We start from the raw sequence: 10,580 nt of genomic DNA on the forward strand, positions 1-10,580 counted from the left end.
TTATAACTCTATTTTAGTAGTTACAATAATAAGTCAATGTAGAAAAATGAAATACACATTAGTTGTGGACCAAACATAGGTAATATGTACACTCTTTACGTTAATTTCGGTTATCAATTAAAATAATATATAATTTGTATACTGTATGTCAGTTAAACATTTTATTTCTGTTGTATTTTTATATTAATTTCATAACTGACAATTAATAATTAAAAGTTATATTATATTGATTGTTTGTTGTAGAGAAAAATACTTAAATGTTATAAATGAACATACTCATTTACAATTTTAAATTCAAGACCTTTACTTTTATATCTTAACGTTACGTGTTAATTAATAAAGAATATATGATCAAAGATATGTGTTAATTTGATTATTTTTATAAGTATTAAAAAATATTTTTAAGTCTAACTCAACGTTACAAAATCAGCGCATGCAATATGAGGTTTACATTATATCTACTTATATATTGTGAATTGAATTTTTACTTATATACTGTGAATTGGTTTTCTACTTATGTATTATGAATTGATTTTATTTCTATTAGAGATAAAACATTTAACCCATCTTTTTTATGTCAATGTAACGTGTGTGAGATTAAATATTGATGAATGGTCTGATAGCGGATGAAACAATAAATCCAACAACATCAAATCTCGTCACGATGCACTCTAACTCATGATTTTGATACCATGTTAAGGAGTGAACTTTAAACTTAATCCAACCCTACAAAACTAATTATAAGGTGAGGTTTGCATCAACTTTTATATATATATATATATATATATATATATATATATATATATATATATATATATATATATAGAATTAGCCTTATTCCTAGTTGATTTATTATTTATTTTGTTTTTTATTTGAGTTTTTAACCCACCATCCCACCATATTATTTCTTTTCAGTAAAAACAATTTTAATTTTTTTTTTGTATTATATTACTTTGAAAACGCAAATATACAATAATATTGTAATTTTAATTATTGACACTTAAAAAGTTTATTCTAATGAAAGAATTTATCATGTGAAAATATAATTATTTTAATTTTTTCTATTAGAGACTTTTATTAAACAATAAAATTAAAAATACTTACCATGTACTTTTAATATTTACATAATATACATATATACAAAATCAAAATTTTAAAATGCAAAATTTTAAAAATTATAAAATTAATAAAAAATTTCAATTTGTTGTTCTGTTGCCAGCCAATCCCACCCTATTTTTTGTGGCTCAACGAAAGACAAACTAAAATGGTACAACTTGAACGATTTTACCACTCATTTTACCATCTTATTGAATGTGTCCTAAATAGACTACGTGTTTCTCAAAAAATATTTAATATTGTGTGGAGCGCAAAAATTAATGATTAAAAAAGTTCTATAACTAATCTTTTTATTAAAAATGTTTTAAGTAAAATTTATTACAAACATAAATAAATAAAAATAAAATGTTTAAAAGTCGAGGACAAGTTAAAATTTTCAATTCAATGTCCCACCCCATTTTTTATGGCTTAACAAAAAAAAAAAACAAACTAAAATGGGACAAGTTGACCGTTTTACCATCCTAATTAATGAATACATCCTTATTTCTTAAAAATGATTTAATATTGTGGGGCCAAGAAAAAAATAGTTAAAAATATTCTATAAACAATTTTCATTAAAAATGTGTAAAATTTATTTCAAACATAAATAAATAAAAATAAAAGGTATAAAAGTATAACTTCCTTTTGGGGACATTTGTATGTGATTATTTAAAGTAATATGATGACAAACATTTTTACTAAATATGTCTCAAGTAAAATTTATTTCAAACATAAATAAGTAAAAATAAAAGGTACAAAGTATATCTTTCTTTGAATTTTGTGAAATTTGTATGTATTTATTAATAGCAATATGATGGTAGGACCACATAAATAATGAGAAGAACACATAAATTATTTAAGTAACTTTTGTCCTGTATAGGTTTCTGCATCTATTTAAACTCCACCCTAATTTATCAAAATCCATTATCTTTTAAAATCACTATACTTCTTTTTCTCTATCTTTAATTCTGATTTGGTTGTGTAAGTGTAACTTTTGGTTTTGGGGTTTGGGAAGAAGCCATGGGGTTTCAAAACCTGTCCTTGATGACTTTTATGATGATCTTGTGCATCACTCTATACGTGAATTGCACTGATATTGTTGAACTAGAAAATCATTCAGACAAAAGAGTACTTGCAGAAAGACCTAATAGTTTCATTCAACGAAATGGCACCCATTTTTTTCTAAATGGGAAGCCTCAATACTTCAACGGATTCAATGCATATTGGCTAATGACTTTTGCAGCCGACCCATCTACAAGTTCTAAGGTCACCACAGTTTTTCAAGAAGCTTCCCAACATGGTTTAAACTTAGCAAGAACCTGGGCATTCAACGATGCAGGTTACAAAGCCCTTCAAACTTCACCTGGTATTTATGACGAGAGTGTTTTCAGGGTACTGTATCTTACTTTTTTTAATATGCATATATCTTTGTGTGTTTTTCATGCACACATACTTGTAGTTTTTTCTTTTGAAAGATGTGACCTTGCATGGTTTGCAGGCATTGGATGTTGTGATATCAGAAGCAGGAAAATATGGGATACGATTGATTCTAAGCCTGGTAAATAATTGGAAAGACGATGGTGGAAAGAAACAGTATGTTGAATGGGCAAAACAACGTGGTCAGAGCGTAAGCACTGAAGATGACTTCTTCTCTAACCCTGTCACTAAGCAATTCTACAAAGATCATGTCAAGGTAAGAATGATAAATATGCACATGCATTCACAGTATTTAAACCATTATCATTATCATATGTAAAATGCCTCTGCTGCACTATTAAAACCATTCTAATTAATTAGTTTATCTAATGCAGAGAGTGCTCACAAGAAAAAACACAGTGACTGGATTATTATACAAGGATGACCCAACCATTTTTTCGTGGGAGCTCATGAATGAACCTCGTTCTCTAGACTTATCTGGAAAACAAGTTCAGGTAATTTTATTTTGTTTGTTGTGTAGGATATCCTACATTGAACAAAGATAATAGCTATCTAAAATATATGAGTGGATACAAACCTCATTTTATAACCTCATCTTATAGGTCAATTTTGTAAGGTTTAGATAGATGTAAAGTCTATTTCTCAACGTAATATTAGAGTCGTGTGTCAAAATTTATCCTAGTAAGAGTTATTGTTTGTTTGGCCTATTGTATCATCTACTAACTGAAGATTTATTATTTGTTGAGTCATGTCACCTATTATTGGGTTCCTATCAAACATCCATTAATGTCTAGTCTTACACTCAAGATGTATATATCTCGAAAATGTATGTTGTAGATTTCATATATATAAAGTGGATACAAACTTTACTTTATAAATTAATTTTGTGAGGTTAAATTAGATTTAAAATCCACTTGTTAACCTATTTTAATTGTAAAAAAAAAAACGACTATGATGTATATGAAAAGAAAGTTTATTAACTTTCAGGATTGGGTGAAGGAGATGGCTGCTTATGTGAAGTCCATTGACAAGAATCACTTATTGCAAGTAGGGCTTGAAGGGTTTTATGGTGAATCAATGGCACAAAGAAAACAGTTCAATCCTGGATACGAAGGAGGAAGTGATTTCATTTCTAACAACCTAGTTCCTGAAATCGATTATGCCACCATTCATCTCTACCCTCAATGGTAATATTCCATGTCAAATATTTTCATTTTTCACCGTATGAAAATATATATATATATATATATATATATATATATATATGTTAGTTGATGGTTGGTTTTTTGCCGCAGGATGTCGAGGTTTAACCAATCACTTGAAGATGTGTTCATTGAAAGATGGGTTAAGATGCATATTGAAGATGCAGAAAATGTTGTCCGAAAGCCCATTCTTCTTAAGGAGTTTGGGTTAAATTCAAGAATTCAAGGATACAGCGTTGCCCAGAGGGATCGATTGTATGCAAAACTATACAATTGGATATACTTGAGCGCTAGTGACAGGGGAGCGTGTGCTGGTGCAGCTTTTTGGCAATTACTTGTCGGAGGAATGGAAAACATGGCCGATGGTTATGAAATCATCTTTCAACACAATCCTTCCACTGCTAATATTATCTCCCAACAATCTTTAAGGATGTCTCATATTCGATAGTCATAAGCCACACAACCATTCTTTAAATCAAATGCTACTCTCTATCTTTTACAAACTATAACAATAGTTCAAATATGACATGTGTGATTTACATGCACACTCTCTTACTGTTTGTAATAGTCTTTGGTTGCCATAACTTAATCTTATTTTCTAATTCCACAAATTAAAATTACTTTTACCATCGCTAATCACAATTTAATAACTAATTAAAATTACTTTTACCATCACTAATCACAAATTAATGACTAATTAAAATTATTTTTGTCGTCACTGATTACAATTTAATAACTAATTAAAATAAAATTTATTAAAGTGATAGAAATAATGAAAGAAACACATAACTGAAATCCGTCTTTAGCCTATACAGTTATATCTCTTCACTATTTAACTCAGAAATTTTAATTATAATTTACCATTTACAAGTTATAACTGAAAATAATTATTTAGAAGTTTCAGTCACAAGTAATTATTAATAACATCAATTCATAAATAATTAACTTTTATTAAAAGTTTCAATTTTTTTTTTCAAAATATAACTTAAATTTATATGCAACATAAATAATTTAAATTTTTTTTTGCAATTAATTTTGTGAAACAAGTTTAAAAATTGTATGACAATGTAAAACTCTTTACTATCAAACACACGCTGATTTTTAGTCATTTGTAACGTCTAATCGGTGAAAATACTGTAAGACAATGAGGTAGTGGATAATATAATATTATTCCTTTTATGTTAGTATGTGCACATGTTTTTTTTTTAATTATTTATCCTTTTTATTTTTTTCCATGTCACCAAATCAAATTTAAAGAATTTTTAGAGAAAATTATTAACAGTTAAAATTAATCTTATTTCCTAATGTAAATTTGTGTTTTAATATAATGTATAGTTTACATTTAAAGCACTTTTTGATTATAATCTGTAATTATAATCTTGTTTATATATTTAAATACGTCTATTTATTATAAATTGTGGATATATAAAAATAAATTTATCTTGTACAGTGGACATGACATGTTAAATACCAGTTAATTAAATAGTAAACACTTGCCGTGGCTATAGAGTGACCTTTTAATCAATAAACAATATTTTTATTGGTTTGATGTACTATATTAGCTTAATTTTTTTCTTTAATTACATGACTTTGATTTCCCTCTAATATTTGTATTTATTTCTTAATAATAAATGTTACCGTAATTTAAGTGACGGATTATCAGGTGTCATATACATAATGGTAACCATATATTAAATCTTTAATTATTTTTTTTCTTTTCTAAGTTCAAATATGTTAAAAATTATACAATACTAATGACCGTTAAACAAAAATAAAAAATATATAATTTTTTTAACTAATAATATAGAGAATGTAAAAAAAAATTATCAACATATTGCTCCTGTTGAGAATTTTTTTTAGTGTTTATCCATGGTCGTTGGTATGAGTAAAACCAAACTCCAATATTTGAAGTTAGATTTTGGTTGATATGAGTAAAACACATTTTACGTTCTTCTATAAAAGTAATTGACGAAATTATACATATAATTAAAAAAAAATTGATAAAAAAAAAACATATTTAATCAATACCAAATTAAACATTTGTGGTTACCCTTATGAACAATCTTTTGAATTCGCCGAAGTGTCAAATCTTCTTGTACCACAACACGAGTTTGTCTAACTCTAAAAAGCGCATTTTATAATAATGCTTCAATTGACCACTACCTACCATTTTGGACTAATATCTTCGAAAGATGGCTTGATTTTGAAGCAGAGAATTAATGTTGAAGGTTTTTTTCTCAGATTATAATGGGAAATGTCGCAAGACACATGGCATCATTCTGTCTCTCTGTAAATTTTACGTATTCGTCTAATAATCTTGTTTAATGGCTCCGCTACACTACGATCTTCTCCTAGTTTAGCAATGATTTCAATAATTTTGTAGAAGATAATATACGTTTGTTTATTTATTTATATACACACCATTTTTACTTAAGATAGAAAAATTAGATGAACAGTTTCAAGTACTATAATTTGTAATATAATATTAGCCCAAATTTAAAATCGTCATTTACCCAACATCGCTATTCTTAGTTCTAACACTTGTTTACCTATTACGAGCAAAAGTGAAGTTAAAGAGGGTGAGAACAAAATCTTGCCGTAAAAGTTTGTGAAAGGACAATAAAGAAGAGTGAATATAAAAGTTTAGAGAGCAGGTAGTGAAAAAGAATAAAAAAAATTATTTAAAATATTTCTAATTACATAATAATTTGGTTTTATTTTAGTGAGAATTCATATTGGTAAATTTTTCTTTTATAATCAAACGAGAGAATAATAAAGTAAACAAAATGGGATAAAGTAATTAATAACTGAATAAAAAATAGGGATTAAACATTGCAAATGAAATGTTATCATTCATTGCCATCATATGTTTGTAATCTTTCTATTATAATAAAAATGAAAAAACGAGTGACCTTGTTTTGTACAAACTTACTTTTATAGATAAGTTCAAATTTACATTTTATATTTTTATGAGAAAACCAGTTTAATATGAGAATTTTTGTACTACAGAATTTTTTTTTTTCTGTGAAATACAAATTTTTAAACTATGAAGAATGTAATAATTTTAACTATTACAAGTACAAAAATTTAAGTCAAATTATTACCAGTCAATAGTTATATTATATTTCACATTGTGGTAAATTAGTAACTTATTTGACTTATACAAAACTTTATAGACTTAATATACAAAAAATCTCAACCTATGTTTCAATCCGACAAATTTAATATGCAAAAAGTATTCTAACTACATATTAAAGGTTGTCGTTGACTATGTTGCATCATGGTAGTTAGTTTGCAGAAATTCAGCACATTGTTGAGGACACCATGTCCAAGAACATCCATAAGATAGGATAAAAGCAATCGTGAAGTATATGAAAAGGTTCAGCCTTCAGCAATATCTAGAGCAATTGAGCATATGTTATACTTTCTGGTTTACTTAGGGGAGAAGTAACAAAATGAACATTTATTCACAAGGTAAACATTGAAGATGTGCAAATCAAACTGTCTTCACAGAGTGTAGGAACCTTAAATCAGAAACATATGTGGTTCCATTTAAATACAATATTTTTATTATAAATATCTCATTCAAGATACATTCATCCACTTTCACACCGGAACAAATATAGGAGCTCCCATTTTTTAGGGTCCAAATGTAATGAAATAACATTTCTAAGATTTAGAGGCAAGAACCTCTAACAAGGAAGCAGCGAATTTCATTTGAGTCTCTTCATTTATTGTGAGGAAGAGTGGCACGTGCACGAAAAGGGATTTGATTCCATTCTGCTCCGCAAAACGAAGGGAGTGATAGTAAACGTAATTGCACACGAACCTTCCTGCATCATCTGATGCCATAACTTCATACCCCTTCTCTGCCAAGGTTTTGGTGATCTCCACTACAGGGAGTGAAGTCTGCACAAAGTTAGGTAGCATTCTAATTAGTTAAGCAGAACCAACTGTGTTTTCTGAATTGCTTTTCTTTATGTTGTTTATGTATACTAATTATTTATTTATGAGACAATTAATATCATTTAATTATGACAAAATGAGGAGCCAAAAAGTGTATTTGGTGATGATTTTCAAAACAGCGTAAGAAAATTGGCTAAGCAGCTGCTTCTGTTGCATCAAAACTTATAGCACCTTAAAGTACTAGAAATGATACCACAAAAAATACTCTTCTATGTTAGTAGTAATCAATACTAATGTTAGCACTAAACACCTAGTCCAAGAGTGAAACTAGTTTAGGAATTAAGAGTAGGTGCAACATAAGGGGTCCATCTTACCTCCCTTGTTCGTGAAATTCCACCATCAGAAGGAACAATGGGGACTTTCTGCAATACCAAATTATGCAAATTTTAGTGAGGATGCTCTTCGGACTTCTAAAGGTTTGTTGATGAAGAAAATTTGGAATGAATCCACTAATTCAATCTCACCTGGGGCTTCCAACCCATTTCATCGGGACATCTAAAATTAGCCTCATTGACTGCCTGGTTCTCTATAGCAAACCATGTAGCACCACTGTTAACCCCAAAATGCAGCTGAATAAACAAAAATCAGAACCAGCACGAATTTGCACGGATGGAAAAATGAAAATATATTCGAATTAAAAATATGATGTATCCGAGTCTAAGCAAAGGAAATCCCAGCCAACAATTTATTCAGATGCTCAACCTTTATTCATGATCTTTATAGTTCAGCTTTTGTGAATCAATATGTAGAAGTACTAAAAAATTGAAAGTCCACCACAAGTTTCATTCTAGCTTTGTGCTAAAGTTTATGAAGACAAGTTCAAATTCCATTGACATTTAATCACAAAATGTCATCAACAATACATCTGAACATGGTTTGAATCAACTTAAGACACTAATATTTGTGTCAATCAGTTAATATATCATACTCTAGGAATTGCCACTCCACATACAAAAGTATATAATGAGCAAATTTTGCTGTGAGTACTATAGTAGGGATGAAGAATCTGTCCACGTTACCCTCTGCCAATGTTGCTTATTTTAAGTTATTAGATCAGTCTTAGGTTGTTCCTCTGCAGTTACTGCAGACTTTTATTGCTGCATACAGATATTCACAAGGAATGTCACTAAATATACATCGATTGAGCTATCTACCATGTCGGATAATAACGATAGTCTTTTTTTTTTGTCATATTTAATTTCATATGCTAATGCTACGTTTATTTCTTTTTTGCAGTATAACTCAGCTAGAATAACATAGTTTATCCAGGTTCAGCGGATAAATGAATTGAGTACAAATTAAGATTTGGTTACATAAATGAACAACGTTGAACAAGCTACGAGAACAAACAGTGAAGCTATACGCCAAGTATAGAGGAACTTACCCAAATAGTTCTATTGGAATTTGAAGATTCAGAGTCCTTGGAAATAACAGCGGATTGCAATCTCTGGTACAGTGAAACAAGTGCTCCTTGACCAGCAGTTTCAAGAATGCTGCAGCTCCCAATAACTAAACCCTTTGGCAAACCCTTCTTATACATGTACTCTGTCAAATTATTGACAATTGTTTCGGTCGGATTCTCAGCAACTCCATGGAATTTCTTAAATCCTGTCACATGAATTGTTGTTATGGGTGTTGTTGGACCTTCAGAACCCATTTGCCACAGTAAAGCTGGTAACGACTAGAGCCTCAAATCAAAAATTATTTTCCAAATACCTGCATCAATAAATTTGAACTTGTATGGGAAAGAAAAATTGAAATATTTTCTACATGGTGGATCATATCCAACGAAATATATCACAGTTCTTAATCTCCATCTTCTGAAAATATTAAAACCCTCCCAACATTTTAGGAAAATACCAACCAAACTTTGATTCAACATTGAGTTCAGATACTAATATTAATGTTGATGGATTGCATAAACTACCAGAAAAGAAGTCCATTTTGAAGAAAGTGCAACCATTTAACCAAAAATGAAAAAAATAAAAATTAACATAGCAGAATGAGGCGAGAATATGAAGAAATGGGTCTTAAAGTAATCTCATAAGATATCAGTAACCAACAACAACACAAAAATCAGTTTCAAGAGTGATGCAAAGAAGGTTGATGGCATAAGGAACCAAAGTTTTTCACTTCCCAGATAAATATCAGTCTCAGAAGAAAGAAAAGCACTTCGTTCATCGCTGAATTGTAGCAGAACCCGAAAAGAACCATAAACCCAATACCCAACGAAAACAAAATAAAGAAAAAGATTACTATCAGCACCCAAATGATCAAAGAGCCATGAATTACAAAACAAAAACAAAATTGAAGGAGAAAACGCAAAGGAACTTTGATTGATAGAGAGGGTCTTACAATAATCTTCAATTCAGGAGACGCCACATCCACCAGTCTTTATCTACTCAACTTTTTTAACTGGCGAAAGATTCGAAATTAGATTTAGAAGAAAAATTAACATAGAGGGACACGCATATATATATATATACATAGACACACACCCGAATACCAAAACAAATACAAGTACAGGTGGGTGCCTGTGTCACTGTCACCTTCAAACAACAAACGTAGCATTGGCAAATTCACAATTTATATTTTTTTTATCTTGCTTCATTACAATTTCGTCATTTGCGGAGTTTTAGCAATTTCTTTTGGATGCCGTAAAAATAAAAATAAAAATTGGAATCATCGTTTTAACATTTTCTTTGGTACAAGAATGGGAATAAGAATAACATACCTTAGTTATTCTGGTTTCCTTCAATGGTAAGTTAGTAACACCAAGCGAAGCGAAGCCAATCAAGGTCTCCAACATGTCTTTTCATAATTTCTGTAGTAAATTAAATTCTTGAAGACTATTTAAAAATGTTAAAATCAAATATGATT

General features: G+C 29.3%; 2 protein-coding genes across 2 annotated transcripts; one reads left to right on the forward strand and one right to left on the reverse strand.

The window, feature by feature from the left end:
* The first annotated feature begins 2,115 nt into the window (after positions 1 to 2,115).
* LOC114191093 (mannan endo-1,4-beta-mannosidase 4-like) lies at positions 2,116 to 4,182 on the forward strand. Its single transcript, XM_028080263.1, has 5 exons — positions 2,116 to 2,487; positions 2,594 to 2,788; positions 2,907 to 3,026; positions 3,520 to 3,719; positions 3,828 to 4,182. The coding sequence occupies exons 1-5, from the start codon at positions 2,116 to 2,118 to the stop codon at positions 4,180 to 4,182; spliced, it is 1,242 nt and encodes a 413-aa protein (XP_027936064.1).
* Positions 4,183 to 7,224: 3,042 nt separating this feature from the next.
* On the reverse strand, positions 7,225 to 10,217 carry LOC114175862 (pyrrolidone-carboxylate peptidase-like). The gene is made up of 6 exons (XM_028060735.1): positions 10,199 to 10,217; positions 10,056 to 10,115; positions 9,085 to 9,416; positions 8,165 to 8,269; positions 8,015 to 8,062; positions 7,225 to 7,643 (listed from the first exon to the last, which is right to left on the reverse strand). The coding sequence occupies exons 3-6, from the start codon at positions 9,355 to 9,357 to the stop codon at positions 7,404 to 7,406; spliced, it is 666 nt and encodes a 221-aa protein (XP_027916536.1). The 5' UTR covers positions 9,358 to 9,416; positions 10,056 to 10,115; positions 10,199 to 10,217; the 3' UTR covers positions 7,225 to 7,403.
* Between the last annotated feature and the right edge of the window lie 363 nt (positions 10,218 to 10,580).

Source organism: Vigna unguiculata, chromosome 1, assembly GCF_004118075.2.
Source record: "Vigna unguiculata cultivar IT97K-499-35 chromosome 1, ASM411807v1, whole genome shotgun sequence".
Classification (NCBI taxonomy): Eukaryota; Viridiplantae; Streptophyta; class Magnoliopsida; order Fabales; family Fabaceae; genus Vigna; species Vigna unguiculata.